We start from the raw sequence: 25,240 nt of genomic DNA on the forward strand, positions 1-25,240 counted from the left end.
AGCTTCCGTCGGAAGAAATAACCAAACTTTTCTAAGATCGGCACTTTCACCAAAAAGCAAAACAGCCGTTTGGTATCTTGGATCAGATATTCCCCATTCCATTTTCACCAACTTTTCCATACATGAAGTCATATCGTGCTCTTTATGTTTCTCCACTAACATCCTTGCAACTTTGCTAATTTCATCACCAACTTCAATGATCTTGGCATTAATTGTTGCTTTTCCTTTTCCTTTACCGCCTTTGTTTTTGGAAACACTAGAGGTTCCTTCATTTGGACTTTCGGGTGAAGTCATACTTTCCATGTGAGTTACATTGATACCATCAAAGTCACTTAAATTAATGTCCGGCGAGTCATGAGAAGGGTGAGGAAGTGTAGAAGATGGCCCCCATCCATGAATGCCAGTTGCAGCCAGCCGACCCATCGAACAACTGAACACAAAGATCAGGGTACACTAGTGGAGAAGTTCTCAATGTTTCTACCATTTTGTTCAACTGCTTGAAAATATTATAAATTAATATTATGAAATATTATAAAATATTATGATATATTACTTCTTATCAAAAATCACAATACCTTGATCTCTAGTTGCCATTCGTCTTCTTCCATGTTAAACGTGTTAGTTATAGGGTTATAAACGTTGCCTGTTTTGTTTTTTAATTTCAACCAAGCACCAAACTTTGCTTTTAGGTAGTCGTATCTGTTTTTCATTTGCTTTTGATCAACTACAAAATTGTATTCTGTTTTCAATCTTTCAGCTACATTCTTCCATGAGCTTGCTTTTAAACTACTCCCTTCACGTCCGTAAGTTGTAATTTCATGAATACAAGCTTCAAGGAATGTTTTTTCCACACCTTCTATTTGTTTCCAATTAATTCTAGGCCTTTTTTGTGCCATTGCCATGTCTAATATTCAAAATCCAGCAATGATATATTTCAGCAACAAAACTAATTAACTACCACAAGTAGACCAACATAACAGAAAAATTAAACAAAAAATAGCATATTTCAACAACATATAGAAGAAAAATCACAACAAGAAGATATAAGATTTCAGCAACATCTATTCTTATTATCCCTAATTTGTTTTCATCAATTTTTTGGACATTTCAGCAACAAAATTCAACATTTCAAAGCATATATAGCAGCAAAATCAGCAAGAATAAAGATCAAACACAAACAACCCCAATATTCAAACCAAAAAACGCAATTCAACATCACAACAATCCAGCAACAAAAACATACATAAAACTGAGAAATCGGTGGTTACAACTCAATTAGATTTCACACAAATCATTCACCCAAAATCAAATTGATCAGCCATCATAGCAAGACAGCAAGAACATAACAATAACACAACACATAGAAACAATTTTAAGAGAGAAAAACTCTGTAAAAATCGCTCCAGTGATTGGAAGAACTTACCAGCGAAGAGCGAAGAGGGGGAGGCGACGAGGAGGGAGGCGGCGCAGGCGGAGGCAAACCGGTGCTGTAGGACGACTGCAAGCTGAAATCGATAAGGTAAGGAAGCCAATTTTTGTTGTTCGCTGAAGTAGAAGAAGGAAAGAAAAAAAGAGGCGGGTGATTAGGGTAAGGGCATCAAAGGAAAAAGTTTCATCCAGAGTTCCTATCATATCTGAGCGAATAAGACATTTTTTTTAATATCTGGTTGATTAAGAGGCTAAAATAATTTCAACCAAACGCTCTGAATCTGAATGATCCAGAGCCGTCCTCTTTATGGGATCATTAAGAGGCCAAACAAACAACCCCTAAGTGTGCGAGATAAAAGTTCCGGGTTGTCACAACAACCCACTGGTATATTGCCTGCGCCCCCCTGTGGAGGTCTTTCCCCGCCATCTCCTCCATGCCCCCTCGCAAGTCGTGTTGTCATCTGTTTAACAAATATTAGAAAATATACTAAACATACTTTAAATATAAACTAATAAACAAGTTTAAGCAATCAAAATCTATAACAACCGTAACATACCATCAATCAGAATCATCACTAGAATAATATACATGTACAAGAGAGAAGAGGTGAGATATGGTGGCTGCCGGAGTTCTCGTTTGCGGCTGGAATTTCGAGAGAGAAGAGGTGAGATACAGTGGCTGCATGTGACATCCCCAATTTCACGGCCACAAAAGACCGATTTGTTTATGCTTTGTTTTTAAAATCAAAGTAATCTTTTAAAGAAAACAGTTGTGGAATTTGTTCCCAAAATATGATAAAGATTTATCAAAGCATTTCTTTAAAGAAATGTATTTACATTATATAACAAAATTTCGGGATGTCATGTTCCGATACAGACACATAAGCATAAACATAACTTACATTATTTACACTAAAGATTTTACATCTCCTTTAATCTCTCCGTGAAATATATCTTCGTATCGATACCTGTGATACAAAGGAAACTGTGTGGGTCAGACTTGGGAGCCTGGTGAGCATATAAGGTTTTCATCCCACAATGTAATATCATATATTTATAAATATAGAACATTCAAACTTGTACAATCTCACCATATGAAGGAAACTCTTATCCCACCCCATCGATCCTCTCAACGACACGATCTAAACTCTCGTATCTAAAATTTTCCTCTTTACCTGATACCTACTCACGGATCTAAAACTATCCTCTTCACCCAATCCATACTCACGGATCTAAAACTAACCTTTTCACCTGATCCATACTCACGGATCTAAAACTAACCTTTTCCCCTGATCCATACTCACGGATCTAAAACTACCTGATCCATACTCACGGATCTCTAACTAACCTCCTGATCTGATCCATACTCCCGGATCAATAATTGTACCCATTCCAGACTCCCAGAATAGGGACAATTAACTATACCCTAATCCTGATCTGATCCATACTCCCGGATCTATAACTGTACCCAATCCATACTCCCGGACTAGGGACAGTTAACTTAGTCTTAATCCATACTCCCGGACTAAAAACAAGTTTTATCTCTTTACCTGATCCATACTCCCGGATCTAAAACTAACCTCTTGGTCTAATCCATACTCACGGATCTAAAACTAGCCTCTTGATCTGATCCCTACTCAAGGATCTAAACTAATCTCTTGATCTGATCCATACTCACGGATCTCATCTACCCATGTCCTACCCAACATATTTGTAGTTACAAAATACATATACAGTTTAACTCATTAAAACCTATATAGTTCATGCATTCCACAACATCTCAAATAAACAACAATATATAAACACATAGCACGTATTTCATAGCAAATACTTAATATTTATGTGTTAGAAGAAAGTGACCACACACTCACACCAAACATATACTTAATACATTCAAACAATATTTGTATTAGAATTGTGTTTATGAAAGGGACTATACACTCACACATATAAACAACAACAATATATATATATATACACACACACACACACATAGCACGTATTTTATAAAATACTCCATATATGTGTGTAAGATGAAAGTGACTATACACTCACTTGATCAGAAGATGATCGGACAACACTACGGCTTGTAGAAGTAGTATTCTTCGGTAGATCTGGAAGATCTTCACACAAACCGGGCTCCTCGCAGGCAGAGCTTCGGCTCGAAAACTCTTTTCTTCTCGGGATCTTCGGGCTTCGGGACTCGCTTCGGGGGTACTTCTTTGCACGTAAATCGAGGTAATATGTGTGAGAGATGAGAGAATGAGCAACCAAACTCGGTTGTCCCTTCAAATCTATTTATAGGGCAAAATCTGCCCTTGCCACGTCGTGACACCTTTTTCCACGTCGTGGGCTTGGTCGTCACTGCATGCGTCATCGCATGTTGCATCTGGGGGACTCCTGGAGGTGTCAGAAGACTTGTCACTGCTTGCCACATCGTGGTATCTGACAGTTTTGGGGTTTCGCGCCCCAAACTTCATAAATTCATAACTTTTGCATACGAACTCCGTTTTCGACGTTCTTTATATTGACGCGTAGGTGAGATTATGATCTACAACTCTCGTTTAGACTCCATTGGCTAATTTTGACTTTATTTTTAATATATTATAAATATATTACTTATATATTATCTTTAATAGGCCGGGATAGGAAAACTCCGTTCGAAATTCATAACTCCTTCATCCGAACTCCGTTTTCGTCTGTCTTTTTATCATTGGACTACTATCGAAGACATTTTCGACTCTCGTTTAGATCACTAAAGATAGATATCTATCTACCTTAAATTCACTATTTACGTCGCGCTGGGTCGCGTTGGGTCGTGCCGGATCCGTCGCAAAACTTCGACAGGTCATAACTTCTTCGTTATAACTCGGATTTTGGCATTCTTTATATGCACGGAAACCTTGTGACATATACTACAACTTGGTTAAGATTAATCCTTCTAAATAATCTTTTATCAAAAAGTTATTTTTGATGCTTATCGTCTCTAAATTGACTAATCCGGATCTACGGGCGTTACACTGCAAATGTGGGAGACGAACCAATCGTATTGGGGTTAAAACCCTATACCGACGGCATGTCATCGGTATAGGCATTAAGTTATACGACATCATATCATTGTCTCGCAACTAAAAAATAAAAAAATAAAAAATAGGAACTTTACACCGATGATATGTCGTCGGTATAGAGTTCACACGAATTGTCATTTTCTTTCCCGAGCAATGTTACATGAAATCGACATCAATTTTATTTATTGAAACACGAATTATAAAAAATTGAAAATTACAATTTTTTTACCTATACCGACGACTTATCGTCGGCATAGTTTTCAGAAAACCGCGAAAAAACTTTTCGTTCCCGCCTAACCTATTCAGACGATATGTCATAGGCATAGAGTTCAGGTCAAAGAAAGTTGGTCAATTATGATCAACTCTGTGCCCAACGACATGTCGTCAAGACAGGTTGAACTTTACTGACGACACTTGTCGTTTGTATAGGTGTCGTCGAAGCGTGTGATAATTCTTGTAGTGAGCAAACATATAATTATTTGATTACTTCATCAAAATGCTACTACTCAGTAAATACCATTTATATAAACTCGTAAGAGTGGTCGAATGATAGAACGACGTGGTAATTAATTAAAGTGTTTTAAAGAGGAAGAAAATAATTATGTCAGATTTTATTTATCGATCACAATTCTTCCTATCAAGATATTGGTGATGGTTTAGATTGCTTCACATGATTTGATGTGTGAGGTGAAATAGGTTTACATACAAGCTTGGTGAATAAAGTTGACCCTCGTAAAAAAAAATAAGAAATACTTAAATATTATTATATATTCCATCATCTTTTGATATTTCTCTCTTGTGTTATCATCTTCCTCCCTACTTATTCCTCTATATATATATATATATATATATATATATATATATATATATATATATATATATATATATATATATATATATGTGTGTGTGTATGTGTGTTTGTAGCTCATCCTTCAAGCCATAAATATACACGGATACATCCTCATCTCTCTTTCTCTCTCTATATATACAAACACATATATATTCGAGTTTTCGTCGAGATCAAGTGTAGCATACATTCTTTTACCGATTCCTATGAATTTCTATACACCATCAATATCTCTCAAAATGGCCCCTTCTTCTTTTCCTGACATTTGGACTTGGATTCAAAATCTACCACCACTAACACAATGGCAAACAAACACCAAATCCATACGCATTATTTCTTCATCTCAACCATCTCTTGAGCTCTCCATTTCCAAAACCTTAATCCACTCTTCTTCCTTCTCCTTCTCCATTCGTGTTAATTACAACTTACCCATCTCACTTTGGACCTCTAAACCACTCAAATCCGCCATTAGCAACACCTTGTTCCATGAACACACCATCTCCAAACTCTTGACCAATATCATTAAAGATATCCTCAACTACACCCCCATCAAACCCTCCAATTCTTTCCTAAAACTCCCTCAACCCAACTCGATTCCCAACCTCAAAGACATATTTAATTTCGTGTTCCTGGCCCTGGTTTTCATAGTATCGATCTATGAAGCTCCACAAGATATCCGGTGTGATTGTATAAACATGCTTAAAGATGAATTCGCGAGTTCATGGGCAAGGGAAACGTCCAAAAGGTTGATGAGGTTAATGGGGTCGAATACAGAAGAACAATGGATGAGGTCCATGAATCTTTCGATCACAAACTGGATGACAGAGCTACGAGCAAGGAATCACTGCCTGAAAGCGCCATCACCCATGTATTCTTCAGCGATTTCAGGATTAGGGTTATGGAAAGTTCAGCTGTATTGTCCAGTGATTGCTATGGAGATTGAGAAGTGTAATAGTCCTGGACAAGAAGATCAAAAACTTGGTTTTTCTTTGAATTATCATCAGGTTGAAGGGGTGATCCAATTGAATCATCAAGTGATGGTTCGAGAGGAATGGATTGATGTTTTGGTTAGCATCGATAACGTGAGGTATGGATGTTTTCTATTTATATACACGTTTTATTTTAGTGGGTACTTATATATATATATTTAATTTAAGGTTCTTAAAACTATATCCCTACTGTCGTTTTCGTCAAACTCCTTTTAACATATAACTCAGCAAAAAATATATATATGATTTTGATAGTATAACTGTGTCTGAACTCTGAACAACTCTTTAGTTATAAGTTAAAACCATATGATTAATTTATGTATGATAAATAGATAAAAGAAAATATAAACAATACTTAATAAGTTGTTTAGCACTTAAGGTGTGTTTTTTTTAATCTTATTTAATTTCCTCTTAAAGATTGAAAAAAGGACCAGAACTTTTACTTCCTTTTTGTGGATTCTTTTTGTATTATGCTTTAAATATTTATGTTGTTTTATATATAAACTATCTATAAATATTCAACTACTTCTAAGAAGTATAAAGATAAATATAAATAGTAAGTCGTGAGAATACAACATGCAAACATAGTTCTCAAATTTAATACTGTATTTAAAACCTTTTATCTATGAAAGGAATTTAATGACTTTAACTGGTCTTATGTTGCTTGAAAGAAAAGGACACCGTTACTAAATGTAAGCATGTGGTCAAGACTCGTACGTATTCTTTTAACCCCACCACCATTTGAGTTCCTTTTAGGAAAAGAGTTCAAAGATTCTTCCAAAAAAGCAACCAGGATTAGGATTTTAATCAAGATAATTATCGAATCATTTCTTTTAATTTAGATAAAATAATTACATAATAATTAGTTTATATGGTCTGTCAATATGTCTATGCACCTGTCCTTGTAATTAAATTTCTTGGATGGTTGGTATCTATGATTTTATTTTATTTCAAAAATAAATATAAACTTATTATCTTACATCTAGTTTGATCTTTTTATTACTTTTTTCTTATTTTAATTTAAATTAATATTTTAAAATTTGAAAATTGTCACCCACACCCCTAAAGCCAAACTATCACTTCCTTTCCACAACCACCACCATTATTCCTAGAATCAGGTCCTTTAAATTTAAAATATTAGGTGGGTGCCCTTTCATAAACCCAACCCCCATCACTTCCAGTTTACAGCCGTTACCAACCATTGTTCGCCATCATTGAACTCGGAATCGCACTACATCAAATCCTAAGTCTGATAACACAGAGGGATGGGGTTGGTGGGATCGGCTCTATTTTCTTTTCTTTTTTAATTGAAAATGATTTAAAGTCTATAAAATAAATTAAAAAAAGGATACGAAAGTAAATCTACATGGTAAAAGCCAATCCCGCAAGTAATAACCACAAGAACAAACATGCTAACTTTGGCAAAGCTCAAGGATCAACCGTATATAATTTTTTAACACGAAAAGCAATAGATTCATACTCCATTTGCTAATGGGTACTAATCTCAATCTCAATTTATTATTTATTTAATTAAACAGATGTGACGTGATAAGGCTCGTGAACGACACGCTCCTAAAAGAGCGTGGGGCAGGAATCGAGGAAAAGCACTTCCCGTCACGCATATCCCTACATCTCACACCCACCATCCAAACAAACGTCTTAAGCGTTTCCGTTAGCCGATCATCTGAGAACCCTTCACGAGAAATCGGCGTCGAGAGATCCATCGAAGGCTCATTCGAACCACCAAATCCTCACATCGGAATATCCGTTTCCGCCGGTGAAACCGTCACCACCAACCTCAAGCCATGGAAATTCGAGCAATCAGTCTACGGCTACAGCGGCACTTTCAACTGGTTTCTTCACGACAGCGTTAATGGACGAGAAGTTTTCTCATCGAAGCCTTCAAAGATCGCGATGCTTCAACCAAAAGCCTGGTTCAGAAACCGGTATTCCAGCGCTTACCGGCCGTTTACCAGGCAAGGAGGGGTTATTTTCGCCGGCGATGAGTACGGAGAAAGTGTGCTGTGGAAGGTAGGAAGAGGCGCGATTGGGGAAACGATGGAGTGGGAAGCTAAAGGCTCGATTTGGTTGACTTATTGGCCTAACAAATACAACACTTTCTATACTGAAACTAGAAGGTTGGAGTTCAGTGAAATTCTCCAACTTACTCTAGCTTGAATCTAAATTCTAAATTCAGGAATTGTTTGTTCCATGTAAATTATGTAATGTACACGAATAATAGTGTGATATCAATGGCTGTAAAATTAATAAAACAAAACATACATTTTCATAGTTTTGTTTTTCCCGATGTACACAGGTAGCCATGCAAAACGATCACTAACCAATCCAGATCAGACACGTGTGAAGTAGGAACAAAAGTCAACACTATACCTCTAGTATCTCACTATTCTGTTAATAAAACTCAAATTCACATCACAATCGCTGAAAAGTGACTTCTTTTCCCAATTGCTTTTACATCACAAACCTCCCAACCACTTCCTTCTTTGTAACACTCCACCTGCCAAAAAAAAAAAAGGTCAAAAACACAAATGATAAAAACAGTTTGGAAAAAAGTCAAAGACATGGTCACATATATACATACAATCTCCAAAATTTTATTGTTGTCCGTGGATCCTCCAACTGCGTACAGTTTTTCTCCAATCACAAAAGCACCAAAATTGCCTCTACAAACGTTCATTGGTGCACACTCCACCCAACAACCCATTCGAGTATCAAAACATTCAACTGTCTTTAAATACTTTTCTCCATCATATCCTCCAACCGTATATCTATATTTACATATATCAACAAAAGGTTACATGAATTTATAAGCAATTCAAAAGAAACAACACAAAGTTATAAACTTACAGTTTCTCATTGAGTACAACCATGGAATGGCAACCCTTCATTTTCTTCATATCCGGAAGTGTTGACCACTTTTGTTCACGTGGATCAAGCATTTCAACAGAACTACATAGCATCCTCTTAATTAATTAATTAATAATACATTATTTAATTATATATGTTGTTTGTTACCTTGAATAAGATTGTCCATCAAACCCACCAGTAACATACAGTGCATTGTTGAGTTCTGCTGCTGCTGGACCAGACCTCTAGAAAAAACAATAAATTTGAAAATAAAACTTGGAAGTGGCGTTTTTGTAAATATGAATAATGTAACAGTAAAAAAATACCTTGCTATTCATGGAACGAACAGGGAGCCATTTCCCATAGTTGAGATCCAGATATTCCACCTCAGATGAAAAGTGGCTTTCTTTGTTCCCACCAGCCACAAAAAGCTTGTTGTTGACTGAAGCACCAGCAACATGGATGTTGCTCCAATACAAAGGTGGTCTTAAAACCCACTGATTACTTGTTGGGCTGTATGATTCAACTATACCAAAAAAAATATATATATATACATTATTATTACTACATGATGGTTAGGAAAAAAAAAAGTTTAATTAAAGTGGTTATTATTTATTAGAATAATTACCGATAGGATTTATGCCACCAAAATGGTAAAGTTCACCATTCATGGTGGCTGCTGATCCGTATTTCTTTACAACATTCATTGGGGCGAGTGGGATTCTAATATCATAAGATGGGTAATATGAATCCAGACATGGCAACCATAGACAACCATCAAATCCCCCAACAATCAGCACCGAGTTCAGAATGTTTGAATCATTCTTGCTTTCTTCAACAGATCCAGACTCCAAAACATCAATCCTGTTTTTAAGCTGCTGGGTTTCTTGTTTTGATTTATCCTGAACATCCAAATCACATAAAGTTATAGAAATACAACAAATAAAATAAATAAGAATTTTTTTATAATTGTTACGTACCAGTTCTTGTTCTAGCCGATTGATGTTTGTGACCTGCTTCAAATGTGATCCCTTCAGCTCTTCAACTTCTTTCAACAACTTTTATGCAATAGAAATATAAGCTTGATTAGACTATATAACATATCAAACAAACAAAAAAAAATACAAAACGTGAAATATTGTTTTACCTTGGCAACCAACGACTCAAGATTAGAAGAAGAATTCTCTAAATCTGTAACTGGCACTAAAGAATTCTCTTTTACATCATTTTCTTCTACATTGGTCTCACTTTCCTTACTAAACAATGGCAGCTGGTGATCAGGATTGTCATCTAACAATTGAGATGAAGAAGATGGCAACTCGTCTTTGTTGGTGTTTGTATCAGGAGGATTCAACTCTGATACAAAAGTTGTCCGGACACATTGAGCTTCATCTATGGCAGTGTGAGTGAGCTTGGTTTCTTCCCAACTGTTTGTTGACAACACTTCATCTTCTTCGTTTTGCCACTCGTCTTTAATGGCATTTCCTTCATAACCCCAATCTGATTCCTGTGTCTGAACACACCCAACATCATCATCCCAAGTGTTTGCATGCATAACATTACTCTTATCTTCATCCTTTGGCCACTCATCATGGTTTCTTGCAACCACATTATCACTCTCGTTTTCATTTTCAATACTTGCTTCAGCTTTAAACAGTGCACTCCATGTTGAACTGGTGATGATGGGAGTAGCATGTTGGCCGACAACAGAAGCATATGAAGATCCCGAGGTCTGATTCATGTTCTTAAAATTGTTTGGTTGTCTTAATGGGAAGCTATTTCTTGTAGCAATTTGTGAAGAAGAAGAAGAAGAAGAAGAAGAAGCAGAAGGATTCACAGGGGATGGTGTAAATAGTGACATTAGCTTCTTTGTTTGATGATGATCCAACTCAAAGTAGAAGTGTTTATCTTCATAGTAGTTATCAGCTATAACTGGCTTAAACTGGTTTTCAGACAACGGATGACATTGTTGTCTTACACGAACACGGACCTGAAATACAATCACATAAGTTAAGTATCAGTATCACAGTATGTATGTATTCAGACACTATGTATAGTGTTGAGTCATTCACACAAAAGGGAAAATGATACCTGTGCTGGATAATGTGTGTATCCACAATCCTCTGTATCAGCAACCCATGCATACTTATTAATGTTCATTGAACCAGGACTTGCAGCTTCAAATACTCCATGAAGCTTTCGATCACTATAGTTGAACAGAAATAGAACAAGCCCTTCCTTTATGTTTTTAATGTATGAGAAATGGGTGGCTGGCAAACCTGTAAAACAAAGGTGACAGACATTTACATTATCAGAGTTCTTTATGAACAAAATATAAAGTTTAAGATCTGAATGTAGAAAGAAAGAAGGGAAAGAGATTTGTGGAAAATAGTGAACTAACCAAACAAGTGATTTGTAAGGCATTCGTTGATTGTATTGTACTTGCAACCAAATATTACAGAACCGAGATCATCTTTTCTAAGATTTCTTGCAGGTACGCTGTAATTTGAAAATGTGGAAGATTCTTTCATCTCCTTCTCAAGAATTTTCTTCTTATTTTGCTTCTTACCTCCCATTCTGCAAGATAAATGTATAAATGTATTTACATTCTTTGTGTATTGTCTCTTTCACCTTAAGGTTTTGGGAAATTACAGATTCAAATCAAAACCTTCATTCTCAATTGCACACTAATTCTACATATACTGGAATAAAGGATCGTTATCTACAACAGTACTAGTATCGTCTATCATCTATGACTTCATAAAAAATCCCTATCTTCACAGATCACACAAAGATATGAAATATCGTCTACATAACTTTGAATCTTATCAAATATTGTCAATCTCCTGAAAATGTTCATACAAGAAACTAAAAGAAAAAGCAGAGAAGCAAACTTAGGCATCGATAACCGGGAATCGAAGCCGTACGTTCGATTTAGTTCCAAAATGAAAATGTTCAAAAAAAATACGACGAACATGATCGTACTTTTTACAAACACTAAATCATCTGCTGAAAATTTTCTCAGGGAGCAGAGGGAGAAAACCCTTACCTGCTTCAACGGCGGAACCTTTGGCCTATAGGTCCGATCAACAAAAGGTAGCTGTCAGATCACCAAAACTGAGAAACACATTGCGAAATATATGAATATACTGCGAAGATGGAGAAATACCTGCGTTCTTGAGGGTGTGGAGAGTGTAGAATGTGATACTAAAAAACGTATCTGAAACGACGGCACTCACTAAGAAGAAGAGAAGAGAAGAAAACGGCAAGGAAGATCAACGGAAAATGATGAAGGAAGACAAAGAATCAGAGTTGGCTGATGTTTTTCAAAGAAGAGAGGAGGTTGGCGTTAAACCTTCAAAATGTGTCCACCATGCCCATGGAATGGAGGCAACTATTGACTGGCTACCGGATTGACCGGTTTTGACGGTGATAAAAGGTGAAAAGGGCCAAAACACGTCTAACTATTTTGGTAGGGATTTCCTTCAAATTTTACCATTTATCTCTGTTTGTTGATTTCTTTATAAATTGTTTGAATAATAAGTTAATTACCATTTTGACCTCAACGGGTTTTCTTTGACATTATTAGAAAATAAATATTTCACTTTATTACTACCTAAAAGTATTTTAAGGGTATTTTCAAATAACATGAAATACATTACCTCGAAAACATAAAAATAATTCAATCACATTCTTTTGTGTCAAAAGTTTTCTATTTTGGGGTTCAAAATTCACAATTGGTATGATGGTTAAGAAGCCAATAAAAGAAAATGATATATACATGGAATTTTGATAAAATTTAAACCTTTTTTTTTAACAGCAGACAACTATATTAAAAAAAAAAACTAGCCAGAGGCTAGAAGTACAAAACAAGAGGAAATTTGAAATAAAAAGCAACACAGAATCAAAACAAAATCAGATGCAAAGACCAAAATTATAGTCTGCTATAACATTCTAGAATCGGATCGCTACACCATTCGGACCACCGCAGTGTCTGACCTTTCTTCTTTCTTGCATTGATCCAAAAATTCGAGAGTGATTTCACCTCAAAAACCAGCGCCGGAATCGATTTTGAATTTGGAGCATGCGAGTGGGCCCTTAGATTCCGATATTTCCATATCACCCAGATAAAAGTTAGCATTATAGCTTCATGAATCCACACTAGCCTTTGATGCCTTGCTACATTCCCTTTACATTGCAGCATGTCACGGATTGAAACGAGAGGGTAGTCTAGCAGCCGCCACCATTTGCAGATGAGTTGCCGGACCTCCTTCGACACCGGGCACTCTAAAAAAATGTGTTTTTCAGATTCCGGATCTCCATGGCAGATCCTACATAAATTTGAGGAGCATATACCGATTCTTGATAAATTAACCATAGTGGGGAGTTTACCGTGACAGATATGTCATGCAAGGATGTTTAATTTGCCTGGGGTCAGCGGGTTCCAGGACCAAATACCATCGTTGTCTGGAAGATAGAGATTGTCAATATGGCATCTTAGAGACCTAACCGAAAAAACACCAGAAGGTTCGAGCGACCACGACCATTTGAGAGCCCCATTGGAATTTAGAGACCGGTGGAAATGATTTGAAAATGATACACCATCCCTTTCTAAAAATTTTGAAATATTTGCAATGGTGCCCCAGCAGCCACTTTTCCTCTTCGCAACAGAGGGCCTGTCGAAACACCCATCAACTCCATAAATAGATTTTATCGCCTCTGCCCACATACTATCTGGATAGTTCTTGAATCTCCGCCACCATTTACCCAACAGAGCTAAATTTTGACCCTTTAAACTGCCAAGACCAAGCCCACCTCTATCTTTATCAGCCAAGATTTTGTCCCAAGAAATCCAAGCCATTTTCTTGGAGGTTTCGTCCCCTCCCCAAAAAAATCGCATCCTAATCTTTTCAAGAGTTTTAATAACTTTAACCGGGGCTTTATACATAGAGAAATAAAAGGTGCTAAGACTACTCAACACAACTTTACATAGTGTTAAGCGCCCACCAAAAGATAGGTTGCTGGCCTTCCATTTTGATAATCTTGCTTGAAATTTCTCGATTATAAGGTTCCAATACCTCACCCTTGCCATAGAAGCACCACCCGGCAGACCAAGATATATGAAGGGAAAAGATCCAATGGAGCAATTACTATAACGGGCCAATAATTCTAATTCACAATTTGGGACACCAATGCCAAATATCTTACTTTTGGACATATTTACCTTAAGGCCTGAGGATAGCTCAAAACATCTAAGGATTCTTATAAGGTTTTTAGCATTTTCAATTGACCAAGAAACCAAAAATATAACATTGTCAGCATATTGAAGATGAGAAATGGATGGACCTTGTCGGGGCAGTTGGATACCGAAAAAGGCTCCGGATTGTTTTGCCATCTCCAAGGCGATGTTCAGCCCTTCAGCAGCGATGATAAAAAAGGAATGGTGAGAGTGGGTCACCTTGCCTAATACCACGCTCCATACCAAATTCCGAGGTAGCCGACCCATTTATTAGGACCGAAATTCTCGCAGAAGACAGGCAACCGTGGATCCATGACCGCCATTTACCCCCAAATTCCATCTGCTGCATAATCGAATCAAGATATTCCCAATTGAGGCAGTCGAAAGCTTTCTCGAAGTCGACTTTAAACTTTTTAATGTTTAACAATTCCAATATTTTAACGGATAAGGTTCATAGGTCTTTAGACATTTATTCATATTTAAATAGTTCATTCACTTCATAAAATAAACAAATCTCCCTATCTAATAAATGAATATGGTTAATCTCATTCCGCCATTTGTCAACCTATTAAATCAATAATATGTCATGTGTCATTGTTTTGGTTCTCCAATTTGAATTTCATTTTACAACGCATATTCATAAATACTCATAAATTCTTATATGGTAACAAAATATATCAAAATATGTTAGTATTACTTACCGCACATATCCCCGTTTAAAGGATGTTTACCAAATTTGATTACATTTATTATGTTTACATTTTTCTCTTATAATTCCTTATTTTTAGTAATATATGTTTATTTTAACAATTTAATTTTCTGATTTATATTACCAATTTTAATTTTGTAACCGTGGTTTTCACGGGTTATAAACTAGTAGTTGTGTATATATTAGAAAACGTCATTATACATGCAATTACTTTTTCCGTGCATGATTTAAAAAAAAAAAAAAATCTATTAACAAAAGGCAAACTTATACCAAAATAGATCAAACCAATGTGCCACAAAACAATAATCTAAATTTATGGATAATCGTTAAATTTTGATTGGACATTGCATCTCATTTTTTGTATGGTGTGAATCAAAATAAGAACCAAGGAATATTTGACAACTGGAAGCTTGCAAATGAGTACGAGCTATATCAAAAATTCAGTGGCATCTTTATTGGTTGTATTACGTACTTTTAAAAGAAAATTGATACAAAAGGTATATATAGTGTAATTTGTATTTAATAAGATTTAGGGTATTATAGTAGGTCATATTAAAGGAGAGGGACCAACTAGTTACTTCCACGGTGAGGTAACTCTTTACCATATATAGTGATTTATAAAATGAGTGATGAGAACTTCTCCCAAAGTTTGTATATAAGACAAATCAGAAAAGGTGTTGGTAACAATTTTCTCGTATCTGAAGCTAAATTCTTTTTATGTCTCGATCAATATTTTTTTTTAATTATCACGGTCACACTTCATTTCGTTTACTTTAGACAACATTACAAAAGGTCCCTATGATATAGTAGAAAATACAAATTTGGTCTAACTTTGATTTTTATTACACCTATGGTATCTTTGGTTTCTAAATTTGGTCCTATCACACACATAAAATGGACGCTTTTACCCTTATTTCATTTATTTTATTTTTTTACTTTTTTCTTGTTTTGAAACGATAAATTTGATATATTGCTAAACTACTTCTTAATTTTATATATATCCATTATTTTTTTACTCAGCTAAAACTTTTATTAATTTTTATTAAAGAATTGGCCCATCTTTACCCCACCTCTCATCTTCAACACCCTATCATATATGTTCATCGCCTCTCTTCCACCATCAATGCCACACAATAAAACCCTATTTTTCCCTCCTGCTTTACGCCAAACACGTCTATTATTCTCCACCATCGGTCCCATTACTCGACCTCCATCTTCATAAACGTAATCCAAAATCAAAACACAAATATTGTACGCTTGAATAGTAACTAGAACCACATATTTGACTATATATATATATATATATATATATATATATATATATATATATATATATATATATAATTTGATTGCTTATACGAGTACTTAATTCTTGCGATATTGTTATATTGTGTGTTTCGGTTATTGCAACAAGTAATGTTGTTTATCAAATTGAATATGTTTTTTATCAATGCACATAATTTGTTTGAAAAATGTCAACACAATTGTACAGTTTCATTTTACCATTATAATTCTACTTTACCTTGTAAATTCGCTAATAGTCCTTAGTAAGACTAAAAACTAGGGATGTCAAAAACCTCTGTGGGACCCTGCTCCCGTAGGACCCCGATACCGTACGGGACTAAATTAAAAAAAAAAAAAAAAAAAAAACGGGAGCGGGAGCGGGGGCGGGAGTTGGTATTACCGTCACGTACTCCTGCGGAGGCCCCGATTGTACATTTATGTAAAAAATATATATTTAATATAAAATAAATATACAAAATAGTTTTTTTAATTTTAGGTTTAATGTATGTTTTACTTTCCCATTTCCAATTAATGGATGTTAAAGATGTAACGAATTGATCATATATGTAACATCCCCCTTTGGCACGTATCACAATATTGTCCACTTTGGGCCACTCAGCACGAGAACTTCACAGGGGGTCACCCATCCTGGTACTACTCCCGCCCGACCACACTTAACTGCAGAGTTCTTATGGGATCTGCTGCCCTCGCGGCTTTAAAACGCGTTGTGATAGGAAAGGTATCCACACCCCTTATAAGGAATGCTTAGTTCTCCTTCCCAGCCAATGTGAGATCAAATCTAACCCACTTTCACCCCCCCATTATAGGGTTCGACGTCCCCGTCAAACACATCGACCCGAACCTGGCTTTGATACCATTTGTAACATCCCCCTTCGGCACGTATCACAATATTGTCCGTTTTGGGCCACTCGGCACGAGGACTTCCCAGGGGGTCACCCATCCTGGTACTGCAGAGTTAAGCATGCTCGGGCGGGAGTAGTACCAGGATGGGTGACCCCCTGGGAAGTCCTCGTGCCGAGTGGTCTAAAGCGGACAATATTGTGATACGTACCGGAGGGGGATGTTACATAGGTTTTCATGGTTCTTCGATGGCGACACTAACCTATTTTTTTTATCATTATTATGGGGATGTTCAACACCAATATTTTGAGAGTGTTGAGAGCTTTTAGCTTTAAAAAATACTCGAATTAAAGAAAAAATTCCGTTTAGTACAAGCTTATATTTATAAATCAACAATGTTAGTAGGTACTATTACAAAGCTCGACAAATGCACCCGGTCATATAGTAGTATAGCTTTAGTAAGACTTGGTTATCGATCTTTGGGAAACAATAACGAATTAGTATTAGAAAATCTTATTATAAGTTAAATTAAAGAAAAAAAAGGCAAATGGGATTTTGATTATAAAACACATAACTCAAAGCAAACCAAAACTTAAGACAAACTGAACTTAAAAAACTGATTTAGAAACAGATTATATAGGTGCTCTCACCTAGGTTCAATTATACCCTTCAATTATGGTTAATTTTTATCAAGTGCAATTGATACTCACATGTTGTTCACTAATTACTATGTTGATTAGTTCATTTGGTCTGTTCACTAATACTAATGATCCAAAGGATTATAATCATAGTGATCATGCAAATTAGTTATCCTCATTATCAGTCTTTTGTTCATATCATGTAAATTTAATCAAGCAATAGATCTTAATGTTCATGACAATCAAGTGGCGCATAAGATGGTTATCTAATGCAAAGCTTGCACATTAAAGTTCGTTACTCTATTTGCCTAACCTTAGGATTTAGTTTATCACTAGTCATAATTGTCAATGATCATGATCAAGTATGAGTTAAGTCATACAATCTGATTGGTCATCTAGACTGCAATAATTCAACAATATGCAACAAAGAAACAAGCTTTAACATGTGAGAGTCTTTGGTTAAACAATCATTGATAAAATAAACAACTCTTAATATCCAGATATCAATCAACTCATAAAATTATGGTTCATTAACTCATTAACAAAAACAAAGTGGTATAAGCCCAAATTTGAAACAAGAACATTGAGAAACCATAAATAGAGTGCTTAGTATGTCAGGAAAAACAAGCAATATGATTTCCTAATGATTATGCATTTAATCCTTTAGATTCATGTTCTACGTCAGCTTTCCTGCCTTCCGGTCACCTTATGGATTCTCAAAACGACACCTCTAATATGTATTTTATGCTCAAAGATCTTACGATTATCTCAAGGATAATGACATTTTTATAACATTTTAGCTGACCTTAAAAACACACACATATAGATGAAGCATGCATCACGGAATGTGAATGTCCTTGAAGCACGCATCAATTTTTAAATACCGATTTCCAACTACTAATTACGAGCTACCAACTAGTTTCGAAAAAAACACCAATAATAAGTTTTATAGAAAATCCCATCGACTAAGTTGCGATGGTATTGCAAATGCAACCGTGTAAACACATCACTCATACATCGAGCATATCTGCCACATCAGAAAATCCCATTTTACGAAAACGAAAAGCAAAATGAATGGACAAATCCGTTCCCTTCCGTTTCGTTTTTATTTATTTTTCCTTTTCTTTTGAACCGCAAATCTGCAAACAAACCGTGAGAGGATCCGCTGCGGAGCCAGAGATGGAGGCCCATGCTCTTGGAGGCTTCCCATGTCCCAGCAATGCACACGTCGACACCCACCATCCCACACTACCCCGTATCCGTATCCACCACCCGCTATCCTCGCCGGAAATTAGTCAACGCATCTTTCGTGTTTCTCATTCAACCACAAACAAACGACGTCGCCACTTCCGCATCGGAGCTCTTCACCGGAGGAGTCCGGAGGAGGAGAGTACAAGCGTAGGTGAAGTTCGGCAGAGCAGACGAGATGTTCTGGTGATGCCGTTTATTGCGATCGGAGCTTATGTGCTCCGATCGGCCGTAGCTAGGGCGGATGAGAAGGTAGCGGCTGAAACTGAAGTTGCGCCAATTGCAGTTACGGAGACGAAGCCAAAGACAAAGACGGAATCGGTGCCGGCGGCGCCGGCGAAGGTAGAGGTGAAGAAGGAGGAGGTGATTAATTCAAGGATTTATGATGCGACTGTGATTGGAGAGCCTATGGCTGTCGGGAAAGACAAAGGGAAAATATGGGAGAAGCTGATGAATGGTCGGATAGTTTATCTAGGGGAAGCGGAGCAAGTACCGACTCGAGATGACAAGGAATTGGAGGTTGAGATCCTGAGGAGCCTAACTAAGAAGTGTGCGGAGGCGAATCGCCAGATTACATTGGCTCTGGAAGCATTTCCAGCTGATTTGCAACAACAACTCGATCAATTCATCGATAAAAGGTGTGATTTCCTTTTAGCTTCATCTTAATTACCAGTATCACTGTACAGAGGCGTTAAGAAAATTGATCAATACGAGCATTTTTGGTTCTTTGTTTACACTGCTTATTACTTAAGCCATTCATCATGGATGACAGAATTGATGCAGAGACCTTAAAGCCTTTTGTGTCAAACTGGCCACCTCAACGTTGGCAGGAATACGAGCCTCTTCTAAGCTACTGTCGTGATAATGGAGTCCGCATAGTTGCATGTGGTACACCACTTAAGGTACTATTTTTCCTATCAAAAACCAAAGGTTGAAATGATGATTTGATTCAAGCTGATATATATTCCACTACTTAGAAAGACAATTCTTGTGATGTATCTAGATCCTGAGAACTGTTCAAGCTGATGGGATTCGTGGGCTTTCAAAGGCTGACCGGAAAACTTACTCCCCTCCAGCTGGTTCAGGTTTCATTTCAGGATTCACATCAATCTCGCGAAGATCATCAATGGAAACCATTTCCATAAATCAATCCATCCCATTCGGCCCAAGCTCATATCTTTCTGCACAAGCCAGAGTTGTTGAAGAGTACACCATGTCTCAGATCATTCTACAAGCAGTAACAAACGGAGGAGCTTCTGGAATGCTGGTGGTGGTGACCGGTGCGACCCATGTTGCTTACGGGTCAAGAGGAACTGGAGTACCCGCAAGAATTGCAAGAAAAATGCAAAAGAAGAATCAAACAGTCATATTACTTGATCCTGAAAGACAATACATAAGACGTGAAGGTGAAGTCCCTGTTGCTGATTTCTTATGGTATTCTGCTGCAAGACCATGCACCAGAAACTGCTTTGATCGTGCTGAAATTGCTAGAGTCATGAATGCAGCTGGCAGGAGACGTGATGCATTGCCACAGGTTAGTTGACTTGACTCAACCCATGGTCAAACATAGCATAGCATAAACTTTTTTTTTTTTTTTTGGTATCAGGATATTCAAAAAGGATTGGATCTTGGTCTTGTATCTCCTGAAGTGCTTCAGAATTTCTTTGATCTTGAACAATACCCTCTTCTTTCAGAGCTGAGTCACCGTTTCCAGGGTTTCAGAGAAAGATTATTAGCAGATCCAAAGTTTTTAAACAGATTAGCCATAGAAGAATCAATATCAATAACCACTACTCTCCTTGCACAATACCAGAAACGAAAAGGAAAGTTCTTTGAAGAAATCGACTATGTGATGACTGATACAATCAGAGGAATAGTGGTTGATTTCTTTACAGTGTGGCTTCCAGCTCCTACACTATCATTTCTTTCATTTGCTGATGATGATGATGCTAGTGGGCCGGATGCACTATTGGGCCTACTTGGGTCCATACCGGATAATGCATTTCAAAAAACACTTGCTGGAAAAGACTGGAATGTGGGGCATAGAGTTGCTTCGGTGGTTGTTGGTGGTGTAAAGCTTGCTGGTGTTGGATTTGTTTCCAGTATTGGAGCTGTTGCTGCTTCAAATGTGTTGTACACTGTACGCAAGTTTCTAAATCCACAACTTTTGAATGATCAACAGACTAAAAGATCTCCAATTTTGAAAACCGCAGTTGTTTACAGTGGCTTCCTTGGGACATCAGCTAATCTCCGGTATCAGGTATTCCATTCCATTCCAGTCTTTTTCAATTCCAATGTAGGTTTGAATTTGATTCCTCCTTGTTTATGTCAGTCAGTCACTTAATGGGCCACTTTTATTATGCAGATTATTGCTGGATTGGTGGAGCATCGAATCTCGGATATGTTTGCTGACCAAACTTTATTTGTAAATTTGTTATCTTTTGTGTCACGGACGATTAATTCCTACTGGGGAACTCAGGTTACAATAAAATATATGAATTTTTATTTAAAAATATTTATTATTTGGCTGTGGATTAATTATTTACAAAGGTTTTAAATCTTTTTTTGCAGCAATGGATAGATCTTGCGAGGTTTACAGGACTACAGGCTCAAAAGAGTGAAACATCCTTATTAAGCCAAAGCCAAAGCCAAACAACGGAATCTGCAAATCCTGCGGAATTGAACCAAACAGTAGAATGTGTGAATCCTGCAGCATTAGGTTGCAACACTACAGAGGAAGCTGGTATTGATGAGACCCAAAGTCAATGAGATTGATGAGGGCATATTCTGTAAGGAATGGCTTTCTGTTTTCCTTTTAATGATAATGATCATTAATGTAAGTTAAAATATGAATTTGGGTATATTGGATACAACACAAGGGGATGAAAGGTAGATTAGAGGCTGAAAATGCTCTTTTTTTTTTTTTTTTTTTTGAAGTTGTTTAGGTATATAATCCTTGGCTTTGTAAAGGAACAAATTTTGATCGACTAACTGTTTATAAATTGGTTACTAGAATTTTAGTCGTTTGTAGGTTGTAGTGGATAGATAATCATCTTGATTCAAGTAGTTTTATTTTTTCAAAGACCACAATGTAAAAATAATCAGAGAGGACTAAATACTAAATACCCTGGGTTTATAGATGGGCATGAAATATAATCACCCATGCGTTGACACAATTTGACGTTAACCAGTTATATCATAAAATAGAACAGCTTTTAATCAAGTTAACGAAAATACTCTTCCACATCAGAGGCTATCCATAATAGGTGACTAACATTTTAAACTAACTGAGGTGTTTCAGTATTAACAAGCTAACTAGCAGCTGACTATTTACATAATTTCCCTTTGTATCCAAATAACCTCGTAATGATTTAAAAGGAAATCCATTGGACTTGATAGAACAGTGTGTACTATCAGTCTATCACTATGTTTAAAAATTAAAAGGAAACCACCTTATTGAATTTAAAGAGGCATTAAAGTAACTCAATACAAAAACTCTTAACTTTCACAAGTTGTGTATATGTCATGGAGGTGACAAAACGAGTGAAACGAGAAATAAGTAAAAAATAATTTCGAGTATAAACAAGTAATTTTATATATAGTGGCTGAAAACTCTTTTGGTCTATATATTTTTATATTTATAATTTATAATATAGACATATAGTTCGAGTGGGTATTAATTACGCTTATAAAAAGACCATCATATTATTACAATAATAATCTAATCCATTAATATATTTTGTCAACCCGTTTGATCCGTCTTTTTTGAAAAGAAAATATTGTTTCAAGTTTTTCAATGATAAAACATTACGACATAACGAATATAAAAGCCCATTTGTAAAGAAATTCATCAAAATTAAATTACAACATGTCTCTATATACTATTTAGTATTAGTATTTATGGGCTGAAACTTGTAATCTAGTCCCCTAATGGAAAACTTAAAACGGCAAAGACGTGCAAATCATGTATGAAAGTTGTGCCACATAATATTAGTGAGAGCCGTGCTAAAATGTAATTAGTTGCCAACACGGCCAGATAAGGCGACAAACCCTGCCACGTCACCTACTGGTTATAGTCAAAGTCAATATTTGTAGCTGCTTTTCAAATCCCATCCAACGCTCGAAAATCGATCTTCAAACATATGACGTTAATCTACACCGTTGATATAAATAAATAGTTTGCCACCTACAGTCATATATATTTATAAGTAGCTACAAATATTATTACCACCCTCCTCTCTAGTCTCTAGTCTGTAGTCCCTCCCTCCCTCCCTCAGGCCTCAACTGATTACTGATGGGTAGTTCCACAAGAACATTGAAGATAGGAATTATAGGGTTTGGCACCTTCGCACAGTTCTTGGCAAAGACGATGATAAAACAAGGCCATCTTATAAGGGCAACATCAAGATCAGACTATTCTGGCTTTCCGAGCGTCCATTTCTTTAGGTATGTATATGTATAAGTACTCATCATAAATGCACAGCCTTCTTATATCTTGATATTATTATTTGATTTGGGTTTGAAGGGACATGGAAGAATTCATGGGATTAGAGCATGATGTGATTCTGATATGCACTTCAATTGTGTCTGTATCTCAAGTAGTGAAGTCTATCCCGTTTCATCGCCTTAAAAAACCACTTCTATTCGCCGACGTACTTTCCGTCAAAGAACACCCAAGAAAACTCCTGTTACAGGTCTTACATTTCATTAATTAAAAAGTAATTCCTATTAATTATTATTACTACTTAATTATATGATTAATTGTCATAATTTGGGTAAAATAAGGAAGCTCCTCAAGACTCGGATTTGGTGTGCACTCATCCTATGTTCGGACCAGAAAGTGGAAAAGACGGGTGGAAAGATTTGCCTTTTATGTATGAAAGAGTACGAGTCAAGGATGAAGCTCTGTGTTCCTCTTTTCTTGCCATTTTCGAGAATGAGGTAAACCATAAATCATAAATGCTAACAAATCCAATCAATATTTGCCATTTTAACATCTTTTACAATAACATATTCCAATTCAGGGATGCAAAATGCTGGAAATGAGTTGTGAAGAACATGATAGACTAGCTGCCCAAAGTCAATTTCTTACACACACTATAGGCAGGTAGGTTAGAGTGTTGGATACACACACCTTGCCATGGTTATAACAGAGTTCTCACTGATTTCTAATGATGACGATATCTTACTTGCAGGGTTTTATCAGAAATGGAAATTAGGAACACACCGATAGACACAAAGGGATTTGAGAAGCTGGTTCAAGTGGTATGTATACAATATATGTTCAACCTTGTTATATAAAATATAAAATCAAGAATGTACAGAATAAAAATTAACAGGAGATTTGATTTGAGTTGCAGAAAGAAAGCAGTACGAGGGATAGTTTTGATCTGTATAGTGGGCTGTTCATACACAATAGGTTTGCCAAACAGCAGGTGTGTGCAAAATTAATGATTTTTATGGGATAAAAAAAAATGGATTCATTTATGTATTTGCATTTAATTTATGGCACAGCTGCATAATTTAGAAAGTGCACTTGAGAGAGTGAAGGAGACGCTAGAAGCAAGGATGAACAACAATTAGCAAGATGGACTAATGGTTGTTTGTTTTCAAGAAAATAACATGAAAACTTCATTTGTATCATTTACAAAACTTTATTCATGAATCATCTAATCTGGATCATCTCATAATTAATAATTGTTTCCAGTGAATTGTATGTCTTGAATGTAGATGGACTTTGTGTGCTGTTGACTTAATATTGTTGTTGTTAACTTAAACACATTGTCACTTAATAACATTGTTGTTGATGGTTTTTTTTATTAGGTGTTTATTCAGTTGGTTTCAAACAATGTCTGTTCTTAATAGTGGATGATTGATTGATACACACCAATAGTGGCCGATTGATACAATGTAATACGAATGGTAAAATATTCAATTGGTTCAATGTTGATAGACAAAAATGGAGAATAGGGAAGAAAGAGAACTTGAAGGGCCCTCTGATGACAACAAATAAAAACATAACTACTCACATTATCATCTATGTATCATGTTATTTTGGACA

The 25,240-nt window shown here is 36.2% G+C and overlaps 6 protein-coding genes across 7 annotated transcripts; 3 read left to right on the top strand and 3 right to left on the bottom strand.

Moving 5' to 3' along the window:
* Nucleotides 1-352: 352 nt before the first annotated feature.
* LOC128132481 (L10-interacting MYB domain-containing protein-like) lies at nucleotides 353-902 on the bottom strand. Its single transcript, XM_052769076.1, has 2 exons — nucleotides 576-902; nucleotides 353-493 (listed from the first exon to the last, which is right to left on the bottom strand). Exons 1-2 carry the CDS (start codon nucleotides 900-902, stop codon nucleotides 353-355), a joined length of 468 nt encoding a protein of 155 aa, XP_052625036.1.
* Nucleotides 903-5,416: 4,514 nt separating this feature from the next.
* On the top strand, nucleotides 5,417-8,624 carry LOC111879876 (uncharacterized). The gene is made up of 2 exons (XM_023876310.3): nucleotides 5,417-6,430; nucleotides 7,871-8,624. The coding sequence occupies exons 1-2, from the start codon at nucleotides 5,550-5,552 to the stop codon at nucleotides 8,508-8,510; spliced, it is 1,521 nt and encodes a 506-aa protein (XP_023732078.1). The 5' UTR covers nucleotides 5,417-5,549; the 3' UTR covers nucleotides 8,511-8,624.
* Nucleotides 8,577-12,540, bottom strand: LOC111879882 (uncharacterized). Of its 2 annotated transcripts, XM_023876314.3 has the most exons (12): nucleotides 12,370-12,538; nucleotides 12,250-12,300; nucleotides 11,602-11,777; nucleotides 11,292-11,479; nucleotides 10,348-11,190; nucleotides 10,181-10,258; nucleotides 9,829-10,102; nucleotides 9,527-9,726; nucleotides 9,369-9,445; nucleotides 9,201-9,302; nucleotides 8,935-9,121; nucleotides 8,577-8,850 (listed from the first exon to the last, which is right to left on the bottom strand). In XM_023876314.3, exons 3-12 carry the CDS (start codon nucleotides 11,774-11,776, stop codon nucleotides 8,761-8,763), a joined length of 2,214 nt encoding a protein of 737 aa, XP_023732082.2. In that variant the 5' UTR covers nucleotide 11,777; nucleotides 12,250-12,300; nucleotides 12,370-12,538; the 3' UTR covers nucleotides 8,577-8,760. The 2 variants fall into 2 exon arrangements, with proteins under 2 accessions (XP_023732082.2, XP_042755525.1); XM_042899591.2 differs by having other exon boundaries at nucleotides 9,829-10,258; nucleotides 12,370-12,540.
* A 594-nt stretch (nucleotides 12,541-13,134) lies between these two features.
* Nucleotides 13,135-14,418, bottom strand: LOC111879881 (uncharacterized). The gene is made up of 2 exons (XM_023876313.1): nucleotides 13,652-14,418; nucleotides 13,135-13,531 (listed from the first exon to the last, which is right to left on the bottom strand). Exons 1-2 carry the CDS (start codon nucleotides 14,416-14,418, stop codon nucleotides 13,135-13,137), a joined length of 1,164 nt encoding a protein of 387 aa, XP_023732081.1.
* A 4,569-nt stretch (nucleotides 14,419-18,987) lies between these two features.
* Nucleotides 18,988-22,194, top strand: LOC111879853 (protein RETICULATA-RELATED 5, chloroplastic). The gene is made up of 6 exons (XM_023876290.3): nucleotides 18,988-19,817; nucleotides 19,952-20,081; nucleotides 20,183-20,713; nucleotides 20,786-21,439; nucleotides 21,545-21,658; nucleotides 21,751-22,194. Exons 1-6 carry the CDS (start codon nucleotides 19,006-19,008, stop codon nucleotides 21,946-21,948), a joined length of 2,439 nt encoding a protein of 812 aa, XP_023732058.2. The 5' UTR covers nucleotides 18,988-19,005; the 3' UTR covers nucleotides 21,949-22,194.
* Nucleotides 22,195-23,418: 1,224 nt separating this feature from the next.
* Nucleotides 23,419-24,998, top strand: LOC111879836 (arogenate dehydrogenase 1, chloroplastic). Its single transcript, XM_023876269.2, has 7 exons — nucleotides 23,419-23,625; nucleotides 23,705-23,873; nucleotides 23,965-24,120; nucleotides 24,204-24,286; nucleotides 24,375-24,444; nucleotides 24,540-24,614; nucleotides 24,694-24,998. The coding sequence occupies exons 1-7, from the start codon at nucleotides 23,474-23,476 to the stop codon at nucleotides 24,760-24,762; spliced, it is 774 nt and encodes a 257-aa protein (XP_023732037.1). The 5' UTR covers nucleotides 23,419-23,473; the 3' UTR covers nucleotides 24,763-24,998.
* Nucleotides 24,999-25,240: the final 242 nt, after the last annotated feature.

The sequence above is a fragment of the Lactuca sativa genome, chromosome 2, assembly GCF_002870075.4.
Source record: "Lactuca sativa cultivar Salinas chromosome 2, Lsat_Salinas_v11, whole genome shotgun sequence".
In the NCBI taxonomy this organism is placed as follows: domain Eukaryota; kingdom Viridiplantae; phylum Streptophyta; class Magnoliopsida; order Asterales; family Asteraceae; genus Lactuca; species Lactuca sativa.

What these genes read in the sequence shown, in the direction of transcription:
- LOC111879881 (XM_023876313.1), bottom strand. Translation starts at nt 14,418, where the DNA reads ATGTCCAAAAGTAAGATATTTGGCATTGGTGTCCCAAATTGTGAATTA. An exon ending in CCAGACAACGATGGTATTTG is followed by an intron (nt 13,532 to 13,651) that starts GTCCTGGAACCC and finishes AAATTTATGTAG; the next exon opens with GATCTGCCATGGAGATCCGG.
- LOC111879882 (XM_042899591.2), bottom strand. Translation starts at nt 11,776, where the DNA reads ATGGGAGGTAAGAAGCAAAATAAGAAGAAAATTCTTGAGAAGGAGATG. An exon ending in CCTTACAAATCACTTGTTTG is followed by an intron (nt 11,480 to 11,601) that starts GTTAGTTCACTA and finishes TTTGTTTTACAG; the next exon opens with GTTTGCCAGCCACCCATTTC. An exon ending in ACACACATTATCCAGCACAG is followed by an intron (nt 11,191 to 11,291) that starts GTATCATTTTCC and finishes ATTGTATTTCAG; the next exon opens with GTCCGTGTTCGTGTAAGACA.
- LOC128132481 (XM_052769076.1), bottom strand. Translation starts at nt 902, where the DNA reads ATGGCAATGGCACAAAAAAGGCCTAGAATTAATTGGAAACAAATAGAA. An exon ending in AATGGCAACTAGAGATCAAG is followed by an intron (nt 494 to 575) that starts GTATTGTGATTT and finishes ATTTTCAAGCAG; the next exon opens with TTGAACAAAATGGTAGAAAC.
- LOC111879853 (XM_023876290.3), top strand. Translation starts at nt 19,006, where the DNA reads ATGGACAAATCCGTTCCCTTCCGTTTCGTTTTTATTTATTTTTCCTTT. An exon ending in CATGTGGTACACCACTTAAG is followed by an intron (nt 20,082 to 20,182) that starts GTACTATTTTTC and finishes TGATGTATCTAG; the next exon opens with ATCCTGAGAACTGTTCAAGC. An exon ending in ATTCCTACTGGGGAACTCAG is followed by an intron (nt 21,659 to 21,750) that starts GTTACAATAAAA and finishes CTTTTTTTGCAG; the next exon opens with CAATGGATAGATCTTGCGAG.
- LOC111879836 (XM_023876269.2), top strand. Translation starts at nt 23,474, where the DNA reads ATGGGTAGTTCCACAAGAACATTGAAGATAGGAATTATAGGGTTTGGC. An exon ending in CAAGAAAACTCCTGTTACAG is followed by an intron (nt 23,874 to 23,964) that starts GTCTTACATTTC and finishes GGGTAAAATAAG; the next exon opens with GAAGCTCCTCAAGACTCGGA. An exon ending in TTGCCATTTTCGAGAATGAG is followed by an intron (nt 24,121 to 24,203) that starts GTAAACCATAAA and finishes ATTCCAATTCAG; the next exon opens with GGATGCAAAATGCTGGAAAT.
- LOC111879876 (XM_023876310.3), top strand. Translation starts at nt 5,550, where the DNA reads ATGAATTTCTATACACCATCAATATCTCTCAAAATGGCCCCTTCTTCT. An exon ending in GTTAGCATCGATAACGTGAG is followed by an intron (nt 6,431 to 7,870) that starts GTATGGATGTTT and finishes TTAATTAAACAG; the next exon opens with ATGTGACGTGATAAGGCTCG.